The 24484-nt window shown below is 45.4% G+C and overlaps 7 protein-coding genes across 10 annotated transcripts; 4 read left to right on the top strand and 3 right to left on the bottom strand.

Moving 5' to 3' along the window:
* The first annotated feature begins 173 nt into the window (after window positions 1-173).
* On the top strand, window positions 174-2450 carry Nepl12 (Neprilysin-like 12). The gene is made up of 2 exons (XM_017075439.4): window positions 174-1303; window positions 1368-2450. The coding sequence occupies exons 1-2, from the start codon at window positions 227-229 to the stop codon at window positions 2361-2363; spliced, it is 2073 nt and encodes a 690-aa protein (XP_016930928.4). The 5' UTR covers window positions 174-226; the 3' UTR covers window positions 2364-2450.
* Window positions 2451-2740: 290 nt separating this feature from the next.
* Window positions 2741-4491, top strand: p23 (cytosolic prostaglandin E synthase). The gene is made up of 4 exons (XM_036818688.3): window positions 2741-2907; window positions 3392-3478; window positions 3551-3807; window positions 3878-4491. The coding sequence occupies exons 1-4, from the start codon at window positions 2891-2893 to the stop codon at window positions 4060-4062; spliced, it is 546 nt and encodes a 181-aa protein (XP_036674583.2). The 5' UTR covers window positions 2741-2890; the 3' UTR covers window positions 4063-4491.
* Window positions 4492-4756: 265 nt separating this feature from the next.
* nmdyn-D7 (nucleoside diphosphate kinase homolog 7) lies at window positions 4757-6305 on the top strand. The gene is made up of 4 exons (XM_036818496.3): window positions 4757-5013; window positions 5074-5240; window positions 5302-5469; window positions 5520-6305. Exons 1-4 carry the CDS (start codon window positions 4885-4887, stop codon window positions 6217-6219), a joined length of 1164 nt encoding a protein of 387 aa, XP_036674391.2. The 5' UTR covers window positions 4757-4884; the 3' UTR covers window positions 6220-6305.
* On the bottom strand, window positions 6220-9129 carry LOC108017200 (peptide transporter family 1). The gene is made up of 7 exons (XM_017084194.4): window positions 8764-9129; window positions 8455-8688; window positions 7741-7969; window positions 7403-7677; window positions 7135-7340; window positions 6774-7079; window positions 6220-6719 (listed from the first exon to the last, which is right to left on the bottom strand). The coding sequence occupies exons 1-7, from the start codon at window positions 8795-8797 to the stop codon at window positions 6327-6329; spliced, it is 1677 nt and encodes a 558-aa protein (XP_016939683.3). The 5' UTR covers window positions 8798-9129; the 3' UTR covers window positions 6220-6326.
* Window positions 9130-9267: 138 nt separating this feature from the next.
* LOC108017195 (transmembrane emp24 domain-containing protein eca) lies at window positions 9268-10264 on the bottom strand. Its single transcript, XM_017084190.4, has 2 exons — window positions 10024-10264; window positions 9268-9962 (listed from the first exon to the last, which is right to left on the bottom strand). The coding sequence occupies exons 1-2, from the start codon at window positions 10154-10156 to the stop codon at window positions 9445-9447; spliced, it is 651 nt and encodes a 216-aa protein (XP_016939679.1). The 5' UTR covers window positions 10157-10264; the 3' UTR covers window positions 9268-9444.
* Window positions 10265-10527: 263 nt separating this feature from the next.
* LOC108017199 (uncharacterized) lies at window positions 10528-11934 on the top strand. The gene is made up of 3 exons (XM_017084193.4): window positions 10528-10751; window positions 10821-10976; window positions 11032-11934. Exons 1-3 carry the CDS (start codon window positions 10629-10631, stop codon window positions 11497-11499), a joined length of 747 nt encoding a protein of 248 aa, XP_016939682.3. The 5' UTR covers window positions 10528-10628; the 3' UTR covers window positions 11500-11934.
* On the bottom strand, window positions 11841-24183 carry Unc-115a (Uncoordinated 115a). 4 transcript variants are annotated; one of them, XM_036818348.3, is made up of 11 exons: window positions 23709-24183; window positions 16929-17239; window positions 15982-16653; window positions 15404-15460; window positions 14701-15254; window positions 14468-14641; window positions 13999-14138; window positions 13279-13385; window positions 13035-13101; window positions 12735-12976; window positions 11841-12677 (listed from the first exon to the last, which is right to left on the bottom strand). In XM_036818348.3, the coding sequence occupies exons 1-11, from the start codon at window positions 23710-23712 to the stop codon at window positions 12564-12566; spliced, it is 2442 nt and encodes an 813-aa protein (XP_036674243.1). In that variant the 5' UTR covers window positions 23713-24183; the 3' UTR covers window positions 11841-12563. The 4 variants fall into 4 exon arrangements, with proteins under 4 accessions (XP_036674243.1, XP_036674238.2, XP_036674240.2 ...); XM_036818343.3 differs by lacking the exon at window positions 23709-24183 and adding an exon at window positions 17378-17450; XM_036818345.3 differs by lacking the exons at window positions 15404-15460; window positions 23709-24183 and adding an exon at window positions 17378-17450.
* Window positions 24184-24484: the final 301 nt, after the last annotated feature.

The raw sequence follows: 24484 nt of genomic DNA on the forward strand, positions 1-24484 counted from the left end.
TTACTCACTGCCTTATCAAAATTTCGAGGCTCAATTTCTGTTCTTTATATTTTATTTTAGTTGATAAGTATTTATAATCTCTCGATCACTGCTCTCTTGCTTATGTTAGCTTTTGCAATAAATAGTACTAGGAGATTGCAAGTTTCTTTGGGATGCTCGCAGTCTCCGATCGCGATTTAAATAAAACAGTCAGGCTTTAAGAGTTGTGTCCAAGTTTTTCTTGAAAATGTTGCTGTGGGGAGTCCTAATTTGCATGATTCTTATGCATTGCGATGCCAGAAGCGTGATGGATGGGCCTGATAATACCGACAGCAATTATAAACCAACCATTAACTCTACGACTGACTACCTGAAGGAATACGCGGATATTATGAAATCGTATATGAACATAAGGGTCGCGCCCTGTGACGACTTCTACGAGTACGCCTGCGGTAATTATCCAAAGGTAAAGCCGGATCGGTACTCCTGGCACCGGCGGAACAGCTTTGCCGACGTGATCTATACACTTAGCGACATTGCGGAGCAACTGGTAACTAGGATGGATCTTGCGGAATCTCTTAATGTGTCCAGCGAACTGATGGTGGCCCAAAGATTTTACAATGCCTGCTTGGGAGCAGAGCTCCATCCATTCAATGCAGCTGATCCTGCTTATTTGGATTTGATTCGGTCGTTCGGAGGCTTTCCCGCCATCGATGGAGCCGCCTGGAATGCCTCCAAATTCAGTTGGTTCAACATGAGCGCCCACCTGACCAACTATGGAGCCAAAGGACTAATCCGCGAGGCGCTCCTGGCCGTGTATCCCTTTGTGCCCTACACCAAACTGCCCGAACTGGGATTCGATCACATCGTTCTCGAGGATAATATATCCAGTAATTCCACCCGTTCCTACCAGTTAAATGAGAAGCGAATGCGTGGTTACCTAAAGGACTTTAAATTACCAGAAGATAAAATCGATGAAGTAATCGCCGGGGTTTTCGCATTTTGGAGAGCAGTCCTTGAAGTTCCCGGCCAGTGCGAAGTTTTCAGCCCCTTTGAGATTGAGAGAGAGTTCTCCCAGTGGACGCACTATTATGATATTTCCTGGAACGGGCTCCATGTTTCAGATAAAAGCATTTGCGACTTTTACTATGTGGAACTGGACAAGGTGTGCGAAAGACATCCTGAGGCAGTGGCTAACTATCTGGCCATGCAGCTGCTCTATAGGTTCGATCCCAAAATAAAGGCGCCAAAGTACCAAAGGGATTATTGTGCTGTAATGATGCAGACCTCCATGTCGTTCCTGTTCAACAAACTCTATATGGCGGTAGGTCTTCTTAAGTTCTATACATTTTTGATATATTTATAATATATTTCTTTTTTCCGTTTAGAACAACTTTAGTGTGGAAAAAAGTTCGGAAGTATCAGAAATTGTGCAGGAACTACGAAAGAGCCTTCGGAGGTCGCTTGAGGAAGCCGAGTGGCTTGATTCAGAAACTCGACAGGAGGCTCTGCTCAAGGAGTCAGGCATTCAGTCTCGCATCGGTGCCTTCAAGGATAACGCTCTAACAGATCGTCTGATCCGTGAAATTGGCAGCCTGAAAGTAGTCGAGGATAGCTACGCCTCTACCATCATCAATCTGCAGCGCCTTACCGTCGAACTCAATCGCTTTAGCAGTCGGCACTATATGGAACTGGCGAACGATACCAAGCCCCAGATGATGCTGCTGGGTATGCAAGTATCGGCGGCCTACTACATGCTGGACAACTCCATCAACGTGATGGCCGGACTCCTGGAGCCACCCATCTACCACCGCTCCTGGCCACTTCCCCTGAAATTCGGCACCTTGGGTTTCATTGTGGGCCACGAACTGACCCATGGTTTCGACACAACCAGTTCCTATTTTGACGGCACTGGCAACATGCGATCCTGGTGGTCGGAGAAATCTCGTCAGGATTTCGAGCAACGCGCTGAGTGCTATATGGACCAATATGACAGGTACACAATACCGGAAATAAACCGCCATATCAACGGAAAGACGACAATGGACGAGAACATTGCCGATAATGGTGGCTTAAGACAGGCTTTGGCGGCCTACCACAGCCTCAAGAGGCGACTGCTGGAGGATCCTGGACAGGAGAGGATCAACGAGCAGATGCCAGGTCTCGACCTCACGCCGGAACAGCTATTCTTCCTGGGCTTCGCGCAGGTTTTCTGCGCAGAGTACCAGGAGGAGCACTACTGGAAGGACCTCACCGATGAACACACCATCGACAAGTACCGGATCCTGGGTGCCGTGTCCAACAGCGAGGACTTCTTCCAGGCCTACAACTGCTCCGTGGGAAGTGGAATGCGCCGTGCCGCAGAAACTTGCCGCCTTTGGTAATATTATTGATACAGAACTTGGGAAACAATTTATCTCTAAAACCTGTATATGTTTTAGTTAATAAATTAGTTTTATAGATGGCTTTAACTTTGTAGTAACGTTTTTTTAAAGATGAAATGTAAAAAAACGCTCTTTGTATATAATTGTAGTTTTATAAAACTGTACAATAAAATAAATATTTTTTTAAACAGAAAATTAGTACAATATTCATAATGTTTTAACTTTAAAATACCATTTTTTGAATCAGGTAAATGTAAAATCTATTTTTTTACTTTTCATGTACCGGTTATTTTGAAAGGTTTATGTACCCACTATTGGCCCAGCTCAGCTTTCCACCCGGCAGTTTGCGCAGGCTTTTTTAGGTACATTTCCGCCGCGCTCTCAGCCACTCTGTTTCATGACAATTTTGTGCATGACAATTTCGTTCCACTGAGATTGCCTTTTTTTGTAACGAAAAACAGGCTGTCAGTCAGAAGTGTTCCGACTCCGTTAACCGAAAAACAGCAAATCGCAACAGCAGCAGCATAATGTCGTCAGCAACAGGGTGAGTCTGAAGCCGGGAATCCCCGGTTCGCCAAACTTATCCGGCCCATCTTTTTGTGGCTTCTTTGTGCGTCGCGTGCTTTGTTGCGGCGGCGACAGCGGTGGCGTCCATTTTCGAACTCCTGGCCATGAAACCAGCTCGCACCCCAACGGATGCACCTTATCCTTTTGGGGATCTGATGGATGGGGCGTTGTGCCTGCGGTGGGCGTGTCCCGTGCGCATCTGCATTGCGTTATTTGTGGGACTAATCGGTGGGCCCAGTTTTTGAGGTTATGTTTGGGCTGTCGCTAGTGCCGTGGATTTTCGGCATGGACTTTCGCCTGGGCGAAGCGGCCTATGCAAATGGCCAGTCGGGGAATTTGCATAGTTCATGCACCCGCTTCCAGAAAATACGATGCGAGTTGCCATGACACCGGATGCAAACTACCCCAACCACTCCTCTCCTTAGAACCTTATTTATGTTTACTTCATTTACCTTTTCCAGAGTTATTCCGCCTCCAGTTTCATGGGCCCAGCGTAATGACTTTCTCTATGTCATCATTGATGTGGAGTGCAAGGACATCGAACACAAGTAAGTGCCGGAAGTATATATCTATATGTAATACCAGCAGATATCCTAATCCCATTCTGCATCCCAAAACAGAGTCACGGAAAACAGCTTCACCTTCAAGGGCGTGAACGTGCTGGATGCGTCGAAGAAGTACGAAGTCACACTGAACTTCCTCCACGAGGTGGATCCCGAGAAGGTGACCAGCAAGAACATCGGCCGTTGCCTGGAATTCACAATACCCAAGAAGACGGCTGGACCCTACTGGTCGTCTCTGACCACGGACAAGACCAAGTTGCATTTCCTAAAGGCCAACTTTGCCAAGTGGCGCGATGAGTCCGACGACGAGGAGGGTAAGTCGCACTGCCTACTAATCTCATCCTGAAATCTCACTCATCTCAACCCACCTATTCCCCCCGCCAGGTGATCAAAAAGACAACGGCATGTTTGGCAATTTCCTGAACAGCCCTGGTGGCGACTGGAACAACAAGTTCGACGACTTCAACGTCGACGACGAGGAGGAGGACTCCGATGACAGCATCCCGAGTCTGTCCCAGAACGACGAGGAGGGCGGCGAGGGTGACAAGGAGAAGAAGCCAGCTGCCTAGACGGCCGCTCGGATGGTGTCTAGCATTTTGGCGTAGTCGTAGCGTTAGCCGTGGCGCTTATACCATAAGTCAACACACGATCACAACACTCACTCCTCACACTCCCAAAAAAACTAAAACGAAAAGAAAAGAACACTCAATCACTCATAAGAACATCCACAAACGCATGCGTACATAACACACTATTCCAATCAAAGAAAAACCACATTTAATTTAGCTGAATATGCGTATTCAGAGGAGAGATGTTAACAAGAAGCAACACAAGGAACAAGATGATTTGGCGCCGACAAGGGAAAACCATAAGTTTTACGCTAGAATTTAACAACCAGAGGAAAGCTACAACCAATTTATTGCAAAATCAGTTTGCAATTTATTATTTTTGTTTCCTGTAAATAAAGGAAATTACAATAAAAAAATGGAAAACTTAAACTTTCGGTTTTTCATTTGCAAAAAAACTGTGGGAGAGCTAGAAAGTTCTGGAATCTGTTAGAGGGAAATAAAAAGATATCACACAGGTACAAGTTTTGCAGGTACGAAGTCATCAATTTCTATTAAGCATTGTTATTTATTAAACAAATTATCCTTAAATTATAAGGGCAGTTGTTTATAAGTCAGTCCTTAAATTAATATAGATGTTTTTTAAATCTCGCGCCTGTTCAACTGTTTTTCGTTGTGTTGGCAACGCTGTTGCTGTGACAACGCGGGAAAGAAGAAGCACACTTGAAAATGCGAAGCAAACAAACAGTTTTCACTCGAAATAAAGGATTTGCTGTCAAGTGATTGAAAGAAAAAGCACAAGAAACCCCGAAAGCAATTCAAGCCATGAAACCCGCAGCGATCCCGGCGAGCGAGCGGCGCCTGGCCTTCGCGGCCGAGTGGTACCACGCGGAGGCGGGAATCATCCGCCCATTCCTGATCACCTATTATGTTTCCGACAAGGCGGTGGAAGTGGTAAGAACTGGATGCTCCTCCTTCATAGCAGACATAATCCTTAATATTTCCATCCCCCAGTTCGACCAGCGGAACAAGCGCACCTTCCTGCGGCGCACGAAGATCCCTGAGTTAACGCAACGCGACTTCTTCGTGGGCTCCAAGATCAATGTGTTTGGCCGGCAGTTTGACATTGTGGACTATGCAGATGACACCACGCGCACCAACCTGGCCAAATATCGCAAGAAGTAGAAAGAATCAATGGCCAGACTTACATACTTACTAACCTGTAATACCTATCTCTTCCAGAGGCTTCGTCCTGCTCAAGAACAACATGTGGACCAAGCACCTGGGCAAATTCCTCAAGACACTGATCGACAACAAGATCAACATAAACCAGGGCATGATGGTGCAGTTTTCCCCCAAGATGGTCACCCAATTCTTGTCCGGCAAGGACAAGACGGATGTCTCCTCCTCGTAAGTAAAGTCAAAGTGCCAGGGAATATTTCTCACCCACTTAATCTCAGAGTGCTGATGAACGAGTTGCTAGCGGGTCCGGCCATTAGCCTGGAGCTGATCGGGGACAATGTGGTAGAGATCATAAAAGCCTGCGCCCGCTACAAGAGCTCCGAGCTGGAGACACCCAATGTGAAGCTGTCGCCAAGTCTGGAGGAGCTGTGCGAGAGCGAGGAGATCCGCTACGGCTTCTACTACTCCGACAACGACGACGACGTGGACATGGACCTCAAGTTCTTCTTTGAGGCGCGGCACAGCATCATCAAGGATTGCCTGTTTAAGAACACCACGCTGGCCATCATCAAGCCGCACAGCATTAAAGATGGCCTTCTGGGAGACATTATCTCCGAGATCATGGCCAACGGCTTTCGTCTGACGGCCATGCGCATGATCCTGATGGCGCGCATCAATTGCGAGGAGTTCTACGAGGTCTATCGCGGCGTCCTGCCCGAGTATATTCCCATGGTGGCCCAGCTGGCCAGTGGAGTGTGCATGTGTATGGAAATCGCTTGCGCCGATCCGGAGGTAAAGGCGAATCCGGAATTCCGTAACTTCTGCGGGCCCATGGATCCCGAGATTGCCAAGCTGTTGCGGCCGCACACGCTACGCGCCAAATTCGGCAAGTCCAAGGTGCAGAACGCCGTCCACTGCACCGATCTGCCGGATGACTCGAACCTGGAACTGCAGTACATGTTCAAGATAATAGACTGATTTTTAGTTGCTTAGCTTTTATTTATTTTCAGTTAAATGCGTGTTGCCTGTGTGCGTGTATCAATAAATTACAAGTGCAATGGAAATACTAGAGAATAGAACCTCTCTTAGATGCTGCCGCTACGGCTGGTGCTGGGCACATCCCGATCCTCGGGATCGCTGTCCAGGCCCCTAACATACAGCCCACCCTTTCGTTCCTGCAGCGAGTAATCAAAGGCTAGCAGGGCGTAGAGGATAATGCAGACCAGCATGACCACCGCGTAGAAGAAATACTCAGCCATCTGGGAGCTCATCATACCCAGCTCGGTGACCAACACCACGATGAGATTCCCGAAGGCATTGTTCAGGAACCAGGCAGCCGTGACCACCGACTTCATGGAGGTCGGCGCTTGGGTGAAAGCGAACTGAAGACCCGGAATGGAGAGCAGCAGTTCGCCCATCATAAGCAAAAGGAACTGCGGCAGTTGCCAGGCTATATTCACTGTTTGAAGCGGGGAATTCTTTAAGATGGGTTAAGCAACTATCAGGTGAAGAGTTTTACTATCAGCACTCACCATTATTCGTTCCTGCACAGCCCCCGCACAGAAAAAGGCGCCTGCGGAAAAAATCCCACCCACTGTTACACTATGGAGCGGCTGCAGCTCCCAATTGAAGTAGCGACGCAACAGAGGCACGGTTATATACTGCCACAAGGGGATGAGCATGAACAGGAAGATTGGACCCACGGCCTTGGCCTGATCCGGTTGGATGGTCACGCCCAGCAGTGTTGTGTTCATCTGAGTGGCCTGAAAGGTCCAGCTGGAGTCTTGCTGAGCCAGCAAGGCGAAGTAGAATGGTAGCGGGATGAAAAGCTTGGATATCTAAAACAAAAATCGGATTATTTACTTATAGGAGATTTGTAAAGCAAAAGCTTACCCTTAAGACCCTGGAGACATCGTTAACGAAGCCCTCATCGTAGGCACCAACTGCATTGTGTAGCCAATAGCTGAAGCGCTTTGGCGATTTGCGACGTCGCCACTTCTCCACTAGAGCTGTTTTAATGCAGCCGCAGAACTTGAAGAGTATATTGTCATCTGACAACTTTTCGGACTTGTAAAAGCATTTTCCAATCAGAAAGATAACTAATATCAGAGATAGATGTAAATTGGATACGAATTATAAATGGAGAGTGATAAATACTTACTCCAGGCCATCATGAAGGCACTGCCTAGGGTGCCGAATACTGCTGGATAGCACTCCGCCTTGTCGAAGCACTGTGTGTTGGCCCTTACCAGCGGAGGAAGTATTTTGCTCAGGAAGATGCCAAAATAATAGACGAAATAGTAGAAAGAGAAGTAGTCGGCCAGGTGGGCGCTCTGTTCCGGAAGCTTAAACTGCAGCGCTCCTAATGAAGTGATGCAGGCCCGGATGGATCCATTACCCACGGCGATAAATAACAGGGCGATGGACACCAGCAGTCTAAGGAAAGAAACAAGGATCAGCTTAACTACTTATCTGAGTCTTATCATTTAATGTACTTACACCATTGGAAGACCCATGGCGGGCAGGGATGTCAGTACGAGCAGTAGCCATCCAAAAGCGTAGATAAAACTGAAGCCGGAGATCGTACGCACATTTCCCATGTAGCTATCCGCCAGGATTGCCCCAATGATCGGGCAGAACTGACCGAAGAAGTTAAAGATGTGCAGCACCACCGTGGAAAAGCTTTCGGTGAAGTTGAGATCGTCGCGCAGATAGAGGGCGAGAACGGCTGGAAACGAATTCAATAATACATAATCGGGTGTAAGGCTGCAATCAGTCTTGATTTATTGACCATGAAATCAAGGTCGCCACATTGAGACTTCGACATTGGTTGGGAAATATTTAAGATCTCCTATTATAAAGGAATGGTGTAAAAATACGCAAATACCCAGAAGGGCTTGAAAAATATATAAGAAAATCTTTAAAGATTCTGGATAATAATGTATCATAAATCCAGTATAAGTATATTTTTTAGATTACCTTTAAAGCAATACACATTAGATCATGAACATCCCAATCTTTCGTCAGATCCATGATGCTTTTCTTTCATCTTATCTGTGCCCCTAATATAATGTAACACAGGTCTTTTGACTGTCAATAAGACCTCCCTGTGTTTGTATTTCTGTGCCGCTGATAAGCCTGGTTTTCGAAATTTTTCGAGCAGACAAAAACAAATAATTGTACTCAGACCGATGGTCTAGATCTATAACTTACTGCGTATGCCGTTGGCTGCGAAGGCCTCAAAGAACTTTGTGGCCAAGACGAAGAAGACGGCCCGTGGATACCTGTACTCCATACGGATGGGCGGCGGGGCGAAGCCATAATTTGGCAGGGAGCTGCGATGAGGCCGTTTCAACTGGGCCCGTTCTGCTCTCCATCCGCCCCACTCTATGTCTTGTGCCTCCGGCTCGTATTCCATCTGACTAAGCTCCGCAAGAGCAGGCAGGGCTACAAGTAATTGTCATAAAAGGGAGGCGGGGTTGATTACCTGAAGTTCTTGTCTTATCTTATCTGGAGACTCACTTTCTTCGCTGCCGATTTCCGTAGCGCGAAACATTTTGAACAGCCTGCACAGCTAATCCGACGTAAACGAACTGAACCGGAGAGGGAGCAGAGACCTGGACCAGTTGTTGACTTGAAAGCGCTTCGGACCAGATCGGGTTACAGAGCTGCGGCTTTTGTGGGTCGTCGGTGGTTGCGTTTGGTCGGCCACAGCCACAACGAGCTCTATTGTTTGGGCGACGGATTTGTGCCGCGACTGACGACCGCTGCTCTGGGCGGTCCAAGAGCTACTGAAGACTCCTCTCCGCCAGAACAAACAATGAGATAAAGGGCAGTCGGTGCCGGCCGATGCAGTCAGTCACGATGCAGCGCGAGCTTAAAACTAGGGAGTTAACGCCAACGCCACAGGTTATCTGCCCAGAGGCCGCTGATAAGGCCGAGCCACGCTCATCGTAGTCACGGGACCGGGCTCAGCTGACTGGCGGCCAGACCCAGCCAAGATAGGATGTGGGGGTGCACAGTCGGTCTCTTTTTGTACAATGGATTTTATTAAATTACGCACAAGAAATTAAAACTAGAAGTGCTTGGAGTCGAGGGGCCAAATCGGCTGGTTGGTTGATGACGATCCATCGATGAAATTCGCAATTCCTGCCAAATGACGGGGAAAACACACGGATGACGATGCTCCAGCCCCCGAGCACCTTACACCAGCTTCTTGGCCTCGAAAAAGCTCTTAAGATGGCGCATCTGCCAGAAGCCCATGCAGACCAAGACGACGGTCTGGGCCAGCGACCACCATAAAACGCGGGAGTTGGTGCTCTCGCTGGTGTGGCGGAAACGCTCCTCGCGATAGCGCTGGTAGTTCTGCTCCTTGGTGATCTGCTCCACCTGGTCGAGCAGCTGGCGGATCCGCAGCTGCAGCTCGGTCAGCTTCTCCTTCTGCGCCACATTAGCGTAGTCGATGGCGTGCTCGCCCACCTGGATGTCCAGATGGACGCGCAGCTGGGCTCCGCTGAACCAGGCAGTGCTGTTGGAGTACATGCAGATGACGTGCTCGCCGGGAGTGTGCGAGGTGAACGAGATGCGTCCCTGGGAACTGTAGACGCGGGACAGCACGATCTTGTCGTCGCTATCGCGGACCTCCACATGCATTCCAATGCCAGGGGATGAGGGCATGAATCCATTGGAGCGCGGATCGTACAGCTCCACTTTGTAGTTAACTGCAGGAGGAGGAAGTCGGATTAGAAAAGTACCAAGTTGGCACTGGGCGCTGGCACTCACCAATCACAGTGGTCTCATCCGGAACCTCCTCGATGAAGCACTTGCGCTCCGTCTCCGATATGTGGAAGTACAATCCGCAGGCGCTGTGCAGGGCGCACAGCAGCAGGGCCAGGCTAAAGAGTTGATCGCGCATTTTCGGCTATTTGCAGTGACTTTTCCGAGTGGTTGTTTAATAAAGTTAAGCTCGCCGACACGTCATGAGAAAAAGTGCCAGATCGAAGTCAAAGTGTTTGGCATAAGAGATGGTAGCGTGACGGGGCTGGGTCACGACCATTCACGTACATAAATCAAAAGCATTGAGCTATATATGAAAACAACAAAATATAAGAATAAAAATTAAATGATTTCGTTATAGATGCATAATTTACATAGTTATAACTTTATATATTATATATATAATAATTAATAGAACCATTTGCAATAGATTCCCTCGCGCTTCCACCTCTAACATTACTCCTTTGATATTTCGTTCGTCTGGCAACGCTGCCGTATCAGCTGTGCCGCCCCAAGAACTAGTGGAATTTTGCATCGCTTTGGACACACTTATTGGGCAGTGTTTTTATTTTTATTTTGTTTGGCCAGCCGAATAGCTTAATAATACTTTAATGCAGCCATTTATTGTTATACGCAACTACACGCAAGATGACGAGCTCAAGTGCCAGGAGCTGGTGCGGGACTACATCATGTCGTTCTCCAACAAGTCCTTCTTCGTCTATTGCTTTCGAGAGGTGAGGCTACGTGACTTATCTTCCTACGATCAGTGGATTGAATTTAACTGGGTTTCTCTTGCTTTCTAGATCACCCTGCAGTTCATAGTCATCACGTGGGCAATATTCTTCATATTTCTGGGAGTGCCCCTGCTTTTCTGCGCCCTCACTGTGCCCGCTTGCATTTTCTGTCTGTTTACCGGCACCTACTTCTCGTTTTACTCCAAGGCAGTGGAGCTGATGAGGGTAAGAGCCTAACTATACCACATCCAAGTTCCCTAACTGATCTCACGATTCCCAGACCAAACCATCGCAATCCCTGGTGGCCGAGTGCTATGAACCCTTCATTTTCCGCTGCTCACCCAAAGAGGCTAGCTACCAGATCTTCATGGAGAACTGCCCCTATGACGAGGCCTCTGTAAGGAAATTCCGTCGCAGGATTGTGGCCGCCATTAGTGTGAAGAATCACCATGCCGTCTACAACGCGGCTTGGATCTACCGCTTTGCAATCGATCCCAACTATCCCTACCAGACGATCATGGAGCCCATGGTAAAGCAGGTGGTCAAGAACTGCATCACTGGCGGCTACGCTTCGCTGGAGTGCACCATCTCCGAGTGGCAGGAGAGTGAGCGCGACTTCTACGACGACTTTGGCTTCGTCACGAGGCAGATTTACCACAAAAAGATCATCGGCAGCAGTCTGGCTGTGATGAAGACCCAGCTCACATATGGGTTGCGTTCCGATGAGGCTCTGCACAAGCAAAACTAAAGCAATACCAATGGTGCAATATAGATAATCTCCCAGTTCTGTGGAATCTAGTTCAATACTTAGGTATTTATTCTGTAAACTTTACATTCCAGTCACATATTGCGTCCCGAACTCAAATCACACCGAATTAAACCCAAGATGGTTGTTCCACGGCGATTCGACAAAGCTTAAAGTGAATTTAGCCAAGTATATTAATAACATTCCATAGAACTATCTGTTTAAAGACAGTCATCCTCGAATACCTTCTAGACTTTGTCGATTCGACGAGAAAAGCAATACCATCTAGGATTAATCTACTTTATAATCGCCACTCACGAAATGTTTGAATAATTGTAAACACGTTGACACTGCTTTTGTCCTGTTTTATTATCTCTGGTTTATTCTTTGACATATTCTATTTAAATAAATAAATAAAATATTTAGTAATAAATAAAATTTGCATAATGATTTAGCGTAAATTTGATGCCACACATCTAACGTTTCGCTTATTGCTGTGTGATTTTGCTGTAGGTACATTAATTTCTCATTCTTTGATGCATTTCTCGGTACTTAAGACCGTAACATGTTTGAATTAAAGTGTAATTTGGAAAAGAAAGTCCAGTTTATGTTTGCGTTTAATTTGCTTTCGCACTGCGTATAAAAAGCCTTCATGCCGGACATGCAATGTTTAACTAATTTAAATCTGTATACACTTTCTTTTTATTGGGATTTTCTGTTCCTTTCATATAGTTTTTCAGTTACAATTTTGCGTTAGCGCAACTAATTCTTAAAAAAATAAACAGAAGCGGCCCGCTAGCTGCTCCGCACTGTAAATGTAACTATGTATTTAAATTTAGTTTAGTTGGTTTTACTTGCATCAACTATTTAAAGCGTGTTTCAAAACTGGCTGTGAAATTAGCATAGTTTCCCGTTTCGTTTTCATGTTTTATATTGTTTTTCATCTCCTCCATATGTGGGTAATAACCATCTGCTGTTAAGGTAAATTGAATTCTTTTGGTTTCGTCGCAAGCAGCCTCCACTTGGGTAGCTATCCTCGGTTCCGTCGGCCTCAAATCCTTTGGCCCTTAGAAGAGCTTCACTCGCCGCTTCAGCTCGTTGCGTCGCCACTGGGGAAGCCTGTAGAACTCCGACCTGGCGCACTGCAAAATGTGCTCGAACTCGATGTCCGAAAGATGACGCTGGGGGAATATATAGATCATTAGTGTTCTGAATGGTTATATATCACAGAAACTCACCTCTAGATTACAGCGATCTACGTCCGAGGGCAGACGATAGTTTGTGATTAGCAGTAGGTGATAGGGATAGATCTTGGCCGGCTCGTGCACCAGCATGGAGTGGGCCATGTTGGGTAGACTGCGCCGGATGAGTCCGGCTTGGGGATAGTGGTAGGAGAGAGCTCCTGAGTAAGTGCTCGAGGCGGGCAGGTCGCCGCCCATCAGAGCGCGTCTATCGCCCTCGGTGATGGAGTCCACAGAGGCTGCAAAGAGGATTATATTAGCAGAATAACTAGGAACCTAAAAGACTATATAACTCACCCTCCGACTTGCCGCAGCTCAAATCTGTGCTGTGGGTTTTGTCGCCCAGTCCTCCATAAGAGAAGTCCTAATGAAAAATAAGAAGAACATTAGATTCAGATCACTGGAAGTGGTATTTAAGTACATGCAAAGTAACAAACCAAAAACCAGTGCAAGATTACAGGCGGCACTTAGTAGTACCCAAACAAAAGAAAGGGACTCAAAGGACTCTACGGCATAACAACAACAACAAAAGCGGTCTTACAGTGGCACCATGCATCGTGGCCGCAGCGGATGTGGTGGAGCTGAATGTGTGGGAGCGTGGAGCCAGGCCGTATCCTGGTTTGGGCACATGGCGCAGCGCACTCACCACTGGGCAGAGTAGATGTAGATGGTGTTCAAGTGATGTAGATGATGTTCAGGATGCAAATGTTCGAGTTCGAGTTCGAGTCGGGTGGTGGTTAGTGTGGATGGGTGGGTGTTAGTTTTGTGGGTTTTATCAGGGCAACAATAGCATACACATAGACAGGGGGATAGGATGGGGATTAAGATTGGAATTAAGACACACAATGAAGCAGCAGACCAACCAGTTGGGGCATATGCGAAACATTTGTTAGTTCATCCAGGTGAGCAACCAGTGGCAGCATTAAAAAGTGAGAGAAAGACAAACGAATACCGTCAGCAAAACAGATTTGGGATTATAACTATTCGTGATTAGTGGTATAGGGGTAAGCTACAAGACATAACCGACATAGCCCGGCACCGAGTATCTGAGATCTTTGTAAGATCTGAAGCAACAGGCAGCACTTACGGAGCTGTAGCCATTGCGTATATAGGGCAGAGTCGTCGTTTTGAATCCGTATCCGGGCTTGGGCGGCGATCGGTAGGAATGTATGGCTATAAACGTAATTGGGCTATATATAATATCGGTATCGAATCGCTCGCCTGAAAAACGGGACTTAGGCTATACTGGCTAGAGGATTACCATTGTAACTGGGCGCATTTCCCAGCGATTTGCCAAGCGAGCCACGATAGCTGGTGGATCGATCGAACATCTCGTCCTCGTAGAAGGGCTTCTGGTGGTCCAGATTGCGAGAGGGCGAGGCCCCAATGGGCGATTCGTATCTGGAATACCAGAATAGTTAGAAATTAGTATGTTTTCGATCATATTGGATACCCTGTCAATAAAATCATCTATTGTTAAATATAGTAAAGAGATACGAAATTTGGTATGTGGATGGCAATTAACAAAACGAACGATTGTCTACAGGTCGGATAACTCTATTGCAAGAACCACTTCAAATAATCAATATAACGACTGCAATCTCAAGTGAATGCAATCTTATCGAACTAGATTAAAAACATATAATAATAAAACACATAAGCCTAGAATAGAATGCGAAAGAGGCTAACAACTTTAACATCAATTGATTTTTAAAGGACTAATATCCTACCTCAATTTGTACAGTGGCTCTTTGGAAGCAGAAGGCGTCCTGGAAGCATTGCGCGGATCCAGATTGTTCTGCTTCCACTTCCTGTACTTGGCGTGCTCCTTGAGGTCCTTGGCAATGGCCGATCCAATGCCCGAGTTGAGCTTCTCCAGCTGCTCGGCTTCCCGTTGAAGGCGTCTATTTAAGAGAAGAGGTTTAATAGAATTGGAATATCTTAACCACCATCCATCACTCACTGCTGCTCCTCGCCATTCTTGACCTTGCCATTCTGCTTGCCATTCTCCACATTCTCATCTTCGTCATCCGATGCGGGCACTCCCTTGTAGGTATCACTGTACCGCCGCCGGCGCTCCGGATCCGTGTAGGGATACGGCGGAGCAGGGAAGTCGTCCCGCTCGATCTTGGGCTGCTCGCCTGGCGGCGGCTTCTTGGCAGCCGGATAGTGGGAGAGCTCGATGGGCTCCTCGTTGTTCATGCCCGGACTCTTGGGCCGCGGCGTCTCCGAGCGGATGGCGTCCACCAGGACCTTCATGGCGCTGCGTGTCCTGGAGTGGGGACGCGACGGCGGACGGCTTCCGGCCACCGAGCCCGCATTGCTGGCCGTGGTGGCGTACGAGGAGGGCCGGTGGAAGTGCGGCGACAGCGGCGTCTTGTCATACGGATCGATCGGCTTCCTCAGATAGTGCGGCGCATCCGTCAGATAGCTGTAGGTGTAGATGCGCGAGATGTCCTCGGCATTGGGTCGCCCGTACTCCCGGAGTATCAGACCCGGACTCACCGTTCGATAGTGCTGTAAAAACAAATCTCATTAGTATGCAGTTAGCCATTAATCTGGACAGTACATGCAGTGCCGTGTGTTTTTTTCTCAGTTTTAGTAGTAATATATATAAAACAATGGCAGTAAATGAAGGGAAATCATAAAAAAATCATAAAACAAACCTTGCGGCTAGAGGAATAAAGTGAACCATTAAAACTCGGAGTTCTGGAGCGGATGTACTGAAAACGAACGAAAAATAAAAACGCAAGCTCAAAACAACTAAAATGCAAATAACTGAAATTATAAAATCATAAATTGCTTGTAATGGTGTGGGTGTTTAGGTGCAGGGGGTGGTAGATTGAGATGGCTGATATTTCAGAGTATCTACAGCAAAGAAAAATATTGGCTCGAAATTTTAAAAAAGGATTCTACTTGAAAACTATTCTCTAGGATGTTCCAAATTATTCTTTATAAGTTTTGAAATTTTTAGGTGTATTTTAAAGGTGTATTATAAAACATTTAATATACTAGTAACTTTATTCAGTTCTGTATTTATTGAATACCGTATAAAAGGTCTGAAATATCACCCATCCTAGAATTAAATGGAACATATCACCATATTCCATTTTTATTGAAAATGAACGTGTTTGTGCTTTTTGTGAATTTTGCAGCATTCAAATTAGTTGCAAGCTCAGCAGCCTCTTAAAGTTCGGGATCTCTTGGATTCTCATCATGGCCCTCTGCAGATCCGACTACCTACCATCTCGCTAAGGGCACTGGAGCTCATCCGGTCGCACTCGGTGTCTGTGAAGTTGCCGTTGGAGGCACCTCCGGCCACCGAGGTGCTGCCCCCGCCGCCGTTTATGATGATCCCGGACTCGGAGGGACCCGGACCGCATCGTGGATGCCAGATGGCGCTGCCCTGCAGGTACATCTCCTCGCCGTCGCCGAAGGGATCGCCGCACTTGGTGCAGCGGGCACAGGTCGGATGGAAGTGGTGGTTGTCGCCCGCCTGGAGCACCTTGCCGCTGATGAAGCGACTGCAGTAGGCGCACTTCACCCCGAATCCCTTCTGGTAGCACTTCTCGCAGTAGGGCACCGCGTCTTTGCCCATGTACTCCCCGTTGAGCACCGCCTGGCAGGCCTTGCACCGGAAGCAGGAGACGTGCCACTGCCTGTCCAGGGCCACCAGGGCCTGGCCCTCCTTCAGCAGCTCTCCGCATCCTGCACAGTCGTTAGGGTCGTAATCTTCCTTCAGGTGCGCCTTGTGCGAGATCACCCCGCCGTGCTGCTGGTGGGCAGTGGCCCTCGTGGGACTCTCCGCCGGCGGAGCTGGCGAGGAGACGCCTCCTCCGACGGCCTGGCGACTGGGCGACACGGGAGCTCCCGAGACGCAGTGCTCGCAGAGCACCTCCTTACCGGTGTTGGTAACCTGTGTGGAAAAGGGGTTTAAGGTTAAATAATTTTATTAAAACCTAAACACAACCGAACTTCCAGAGCTAAATCTTCCTAAGACCTAAGAATTAATCGGTATTACAGATAGTTGGCAAAAGAAGCAGTGCAAGCATTTTCTATCCCGCGGGCCGTCTGCACTGCTTATTTTGTTGACCACTGATTTAATGGAAGACTTGATAGCTTAATCAATTTTGGAGATTTAAGCTTAGGAAGTTCAAAGGTATTACTTAATCTTCTAGTGCTTCAACTCACCTTACTGCCCGACTTGAAGGGCTGCTTGCACTTGGAGCAGGTGAAGCACTTCTGGTGATAGGTCTTGCCCATGGTGCTGACCACCTCTCCCTCCACATACTGCTGGCAATTGGCGCACTTGGTTCCATAGAGCCTCTGGTAGTCCGGTATGCAATAGTAGGCGTTGTCCTTTGTGAAGAATCCGCCGGTGGCCAAGGACTTCTTGCACTGGCAGCACTGGAAGCAGGCCTTGTGGAAGTGGTTGTCCGCCACGCGAAGCACCTCGCCGGAGCACTTTTTCGTGCATTTCGCACAGTAGATTTTTTGTTTACCTATGTGGAACAATGCAAAAGAAAGGGAGACCATCAGTTAGTATATTCATACAATTCATTCAATCAGCGCTATCGCCAGATTACGTATACGCAGTGTTGCGCTGATGTCATATGCATGTGATGCGATAATGCCCCAACCTTGCCCCGTTTTGCCGAGCTCAGTTCGAAGCCCCGTTCCGAATGTGCGAGGGTACATCAGACTAGTCTGTTTGTGGATGTTTCGGAATGGATATATGAGCAATATAGGTATACATGTATCTATATATCGTATGTCGCGGAGATTCGTTACATGTGTGTGCTTACTATATTGACAGTCTGTGGCCGGCCAACTCTTCTATCTTCTACACACCCCGACATACCCGTAAATCGTTCTTAGGCCCGTGTGACTCATGCGCCTGGCAAGCAATTAATCTTATCATTGATAAGGCCAAGGGCAGATATTTTCTTTATATAAAGCCAGCACACACACTTGCCGTTCGTTAATGTACACAAGTGTGGAACAGGTTAAATAGATCTGACATGGAACCCCCACATTTGCATGTGTCTGTCTTTCTACATATATATGTATATAGTGTGGGAAATATCCCAACAAATTGCGAATAAACAGCAAGGTAGCATGGGGCGAAAAACGAACCCCACTGAGCAGCCAAGATAACAAGAGTTGCATTCATAAAAATTTAGCAAGAATGCGAGGCGGGTCAAAAATGCTACCTTTTGAGAATCGCTGAAAATAAAGTGATTTCTTGGAAGCCCCATCTGTATCGCCATATTCAGTTTGTTTGCGCAAAAGGTAGGTAGATAATATTTTAAGCCTTATCACCTGTTTGATCAATGAACTGACGAGACCAAGTTATTTGTTTTCTGATTAGTTTTCGCCCCCTTACAAAGAATTGAAAAATGCTTTCCTATAATAAACGTTCCCTCAGTTAATTAAAAATGAGTTGGTTTGGGTTTTGAGTACAGTTAAAACAGGTACAAATTGTAGGTACTTCTAAGACACCGCCATATAATTATGTTCAGTTTTTATGGAACCGTACATCATAAGTTAGTTTACACATAAGTAATATTCTTAATGCCTTAGAGAGAGCCAACCCGTTGAGATCTGTTGACTTTCGTGGCGAAGATCTGGAATATACATAAGTACATATAGGGGGACTCAGAGCTCGGAACCATGACGGCAGAACGCATCGAAACTAATTGTTGGCCATGACTGATGTGTTGATCTGTTCTGGCGGCTTTCTTGTCCGCCGGAGGCAGTCGGCGGCAGAAGTCTGCGGTTGATTAAATAGACGGCAGAACGTAGAAACCACACAGCGGCTAAAAGCAGCCGGTTGCAGTGCATAGAGAGTGTATATATATAAATACATAAGACCGACCCACCGACCACATTATAGCCCGCCGTCTGAGCACTTTTTCTACCTCTCTGGTTTTTTTTTCAGGCCTTTGAGGATTTTTTGTTTTTCCACAATTCGTTCTGCAGTTGTTGCCTTTTCATATTTGGGTTTGCTTTCAAAATAGAAATTATTGATAAGGTTTATGGGTGCCGTTAGCTTGTTTTATAATAGTGACGTATGCCGTATAGCGGTACCAGTCATTATCTTATATTAAAACGTACATACGAGGGGCTAAACTTTTATTAGAACTACAAATATGATCGCTCAGGAATACTAATTAATAAAGAAATTCTATTTCTGCTACCTACAAGGTTACTTTATAAACTGAAATTCATAATATCAAATTAAATTGATAATGTTCATTCATTATTAAACTCAAAATATCTTTATGGTATTGGGGTTACAATTACAAAAACATAAAACTCATTTGTCTGTTTATTGAATTAGTCTTGCTCACTGGCCCCAGTGCATTGAACTTTTTGTGCATTTGTAAGAGAAGAATGCATGATATATGATTTCAAGGGAGTGCCGTTTATCAGTTCTCTCCACTGTTTATTTTGATATTAAAGCCAATACCTTTTCGTTATACATACAATATATACAAACTCAATTTGCCAAACTACCTACACAGCGCTATAGCGAATATATATTATATACACAAATTCAAGAATGAATATTTATTTGTGCGGTGACGCCACCGAAATTTTTCACAGCCAGCGGTCCAGTTGGAACGCCAGACGACCTGATAGTACAGATACAGAAACACCGATGATCGCTGTGGCAGAGATACAGATACAGATGTACACCGACAGATACAGATACGTTCGGCGGAAAGCGCGCTTTCGTCACCAACTTGGACTTCCGTCCCCGGTTTGTTTAAAGTTCGTGTACGAGTACGTGTGTTTTTCTCTCTTTTCGCCGCTTTTAATTAATTTCATTTATTTGTATGTTCGTTGGCTAACCGCCTTGTTTATTATGCAATCACACACATTTTTCCGCAATTTGCATATTGATATTGGCGTTTTGTTTATTGGGTTCTCAGCGCTTTTTACCCGCGTTTAGCGTCCAGCCGTTAATTGGCAAACAAATCCAGCGAAAATTACATTTTCATGCAACAGAGAGCCGGCAAAACGGCAAAGTCGTCTCATCCGTCCATAAGTTAGTACAATAAAAGTTTGAGCGCACATTTTCAGTGTTATTTTATTGTAATTGCGCAGAGCGGTTTTAGTGACGACGATGATGTCATCGCCATCGACGAACTGCGGAGTTTATGTGCGAGTACGAGTATCTGCCACAAACAAACTGGTTGGGACTACGCTGGAGCATGCTCGAATTTGGAATACAATTTGAGATACAAACAAACAATACGAAAATTCGGTACGAAAACGTATATAATAAGAAACCCGTCCGGCTGCCAGGGGGCAAGTCCAAGGTTACAGTCGCACTCTTCGAAATAGACCTCACTCTGGCCCCATCGATCCGATGTGGAGGGGTCAAGCTGCAGGGCAGCGAAAATATTTTAATTAACTTTTCAGCCGCGCCCAAAAAGCCAGAACGACCCTAACCTTAAAGGAAAAGAAGGGAAACAAACCTTAAAGTGTGGGAATGAACCTACAGGCCAAAATATAACCTAAACTAGGGATTAACCAATATAGTTTTAGGTATTTTCTAGATATTTCTTATATATTGAAAGATATCTTTGATGTATACATGATGTACATATATTATGTAAATATAATAAACAAATATATTTGTTGCCCTACGGAAAAGTTAGTACTATAAAGTAATTATTTTTAAATGGTATAAGGCTAAATATGTTTACCAATCTAAAAAGTATTGTACAAAATATTTCCTTTTTGTTGAGTTTTAATATGTTTACTATCCATTGAAAAATGGTAAATGATCATTTGAGTCAATCTATGATATGAGTGTTATAAAGTCATTATTTTCTAGTGGAAAAGTATAACATTTTTAAACCTATTTCTTTATATATTTAATTTCATTCCTTTTTTAAAGATATAAAATGTATTTAAAAGATACTTTTTTTCGATGCATGAAAAATCGAATTGGAAAAGTGGCAGGGAAATAAAGCAGAGAGCGAAACGACCTTCGTCACTGGCACGACATGCCCTCAATGCGCACTGTGCGAGTTCAGCCGGAGCAAGTGCGTCAGATCCTTGACTGGATTCGAGCAGGATAATGCCGAGGACAATGCAGGTCAAGGTGACGGGCGGAAGCAGGTGGAACAGCCCGCGTGGGAACGCCACTCCAAACACTCGAAACACTCCGACACGGCTGGAAATTGAACGAGCCTGGCTGGTTGGGATGGCAGACAATAAATAAAGCCGAAAGCAAACATCGCTCTCTTGTGCATTCCACGCCCACATTTCACCCACGAATGGTTCTGTTTATACGCACAAACATTTCTAGTTCGAAAGAGCAACAGCATAATGTACAATATACACAAGTGTATATTTGGCAAGGCAAATCAACAGTTGTGGGCACTAGAATAGCAGGCCAAATTTTGTATCTTGTTGGCATAGTCAAAATGTACATATGGTATTTTACTTCCATATTATGTTAGTAAACATGGTTACAAGCGGAAGATTTTGGGTTAGTCAGGAAATATACAAGAAATCGGATAAGTTTAAATTTGCACCTGTCTGTAGTTATAGTTTGAGGTGGTTTTATTCTATTTTTGATTCTACTTGACCACTGCTATAGGTAGATATATGTATGTTTCTTTCTTCCACGCATTACTCATCAAATTTGAAACGCTTTGCAAGTGTTTTTTAATGCTGTGCTACCTGACGCATCGCACAGACATATAAACACGAAAGTACAACCAAGTTGGTTTAGAGTTTTCGGTGCTTCGGTCGATTTGAAAGTACTTCCTGTATGCTTATTAGACGAAAAGTGAAAAGAGCACCCCACACAAGTGCAGCTGATGACGCTGCAACTACGAAAATAGCATTCAATTAGGCAAGTGAAGGGGTTGAAAGAGGGTGAGGAACATGAGGAAAATGGGGAAAATAAGGAAACTGAGGAGGAGGTGGTCGGTGGGAGGGGGAGTGGAAGGGCAGCACGACACAAGAGGAGATGCCACTTTCTATGCAAGTGCTCTGACCTATATAACCCCGCCTGGGAAACGCCACGAAACACCACGAAATGCACGACGGAGACGAACAAATCAACGGACAGAGTAAATGAGAAAAACCCCACTAAATGAATGAGGGGGAGGCTGGTGATCGGGGGACTCACACTCGTTCGCCCCTTTCGTTTTCATTTGGAAACGAAAAAGGAAACCCAGTGGAAGTCAATGTGCTTGTCATGAGTTCATGTCGAGCAGTTGCAGTCGCCTTTGCCGCAGATGGAGATTGAGATGGGGCTGGGGATTCGGATGGCTTTATGGCTATTGTTAAGCCTTTTGCGGCGTGGAGCGAATGCACGTTATGGGGTCCACATCGACGTCCACTTCCCTATCCCCATCCTCCATAAGTCCAAGTCAATTAGGCATTTTAGGCACGCATGCAGCTACTTGTAGACTGCAGAATAATCCACTCGGGAAAATGCAATGTATATAATAAAGATTAAAAATAGGGGTTTAAAAGTAAGATACAAAAGGTAAAGGTCAGCCTCAAAGAACTAATCTCAAAATTAAGCTAATTAAAACATGTCTAAATAATATAAGGTCAGAAAATATACCACATTTTAAAAATGAAACATGTTAATAATTTCATAAGATATTGAAAAAAATAGGATTTTAAAAAATGAAAAGGTCAGCCTAAAAGAACTAATCTTATTTTTCGCTGATTACAATATGACTAAATAATATCAGATCGGGAAATATTCGACATTTTAACAATGAAAGATGCTAATAATTTCTAGAGATATAAGGAAATTATATATTTTTTAAGCCATAGTTTTTAATAAGATATCATATCAGTCGAATTACTATATTTTCATTAGATTTTCAAATGAATTTTAATAGAATAATGGAAAAAAAATAGATCTACTTGTTTGAAACAACTTGTTAAGGTCCCAAAAAGTATGCAATCATATATTTATTTGAAATTATAGAATGAAAAAATGTTATTTCTTGCACGTGAACAACTAATTTAACCGAGATTTCTCAAGTTCCTGGAGTTCTAGAGTTATAATAACTGTTAGAAATTCTTTCCCACGAGAACATAAGCAATTACCACCAGTTTTCCCGCAGTGCACCCCACATGAACTCAATTAGGGCCAGTAGCGGAGTAGCCGAGTAATTAATCATTGACAATACAAGTACATGTCTCGAATAGCGGTACAAAAGCCCTTTGCAACGGCAACCGGAGAACAGAAGCGAAGAGAAGGCAAAAAACGTAAGAATCTGAATCTGAATTCGAAAACGAATCCGTCAAGCCCATTCACATTTACATTCACATCGAACGGTTTACAGGTTATTCGAGAGCGGCTCTCACGGCGGGACGCCCTAACGGTATCGTGTGTAATTGCAGTTGCATGCACAAGTACTTTGAGGTTTATTCGGTCAGGTTTTTAGCCTCTCCTCCTCCTCCTCCGTTATCACCTCGATTCGGGGCGAAAAATAAAAAATAAAGAAGTAAGGAAGCAAAGAAGCAAACACGAAACTTGTTCTTACAACAACACTGACGTCATCCCAGCTGAGAACTTAAAATAGGGAGTGGACGTGGACTACAATCATATGCGAGTGGGCCAGTGTGTTGGTGAGCGAGGGGCCGAAAGAGAGCGGTGGCCAGGAGATGGAGATCCAACTCTCAGCTGGCCAGTATTGATTGATGACCCGCCGGCGGTGGGAGGGAGAGTGAGGGATAGGAGGAAGTGTGTGTGTGCGAGCACCTGAGCGCATTCCACTCCTCTCTTCTTCCTTTCCCACTCCCACTCCCTCTCCCACTCAACCACTCCCGATACGATAAGGCCGATAATGCCATAATACTGCTATCGCACCACCCACCACCACCCCCTTTCGATAACTTTGCGCAGACACACACACACGCACCTTAAACGGCGAGAGAGATAGAGAGAGAGTATCTGTGTGTCGGCAGATAACTTACCCATGGCGAGATACTATTTGCTGCTATGCTCTTCGCTTTTGCGCCTGCAAAACGGGGGAGGGAATCACGCACACTAGAACAGACACACACGGCACGGGGAAAGCACAAATACTCGCGCACAGGTCACCACTACTTCCTCTTCACTTCACTAACAAAATTTTTCTTCTGCTTAGATTTTTTCTATTTGTATCTTTCGCCGTATGCATTCGCAATCTGCGTAGCAAGATTGTTAGAAGTGTGTAAGCGTGTGAGTTTCGATAGGAGAATTAGAGTTGAGTGGTTGGATTGGTTATGGTGTGTTCGCAAATGTCGAAAGTGCTCGTGGACCCGCTAATTCAATTCGCCGACAAAGATCACAGGGGAAAATGGTGGCCTTTTTTGAAATGCCTGAAAGTCTGATTCTCAAATCGGAGCTGCGACCAGAAAAAAACACCGCACCGCACCGAAACCGACGGCAGCAAAAAAACGACTAAGTATCTGAGAGATACGGTTCGCACGGTTTGGAAACATCGGTGTTCACTAGCAACTATCGAAGTTTTCACATCACTAAAATGTTAATGTGCAGCGGATGTATCTTAACATTAAGGTTCAAAGCTTTGATAGCGGTGAGGAACTTGGCTGAACTAGGGTTGACATCTTGAATACCGCTGTACCGTTAAGTTATGAATTGGATTGCAAAATCTATCAGAACCAAAAAAAATATTTCAAACAAATTATTCAAAATAAGTATTATTAAGGGCTTAATAGGGTGCCAAGCAAATTAATAAATAAATAAA

Source organism: Drosophila suzukii, chromosome 3, assembly GCF_043229965.1.
Source record: "Drosophila suzukii chromosome 3, CBGP_Dsuzu_IsoJpt1.0, whole genome shotgun sequence".
NCBI lineage: Eukaryota > Metazoa > Arthropoda > Insecta > Diptera > Drosophilidae > Drosophila > Drosophila suzukii.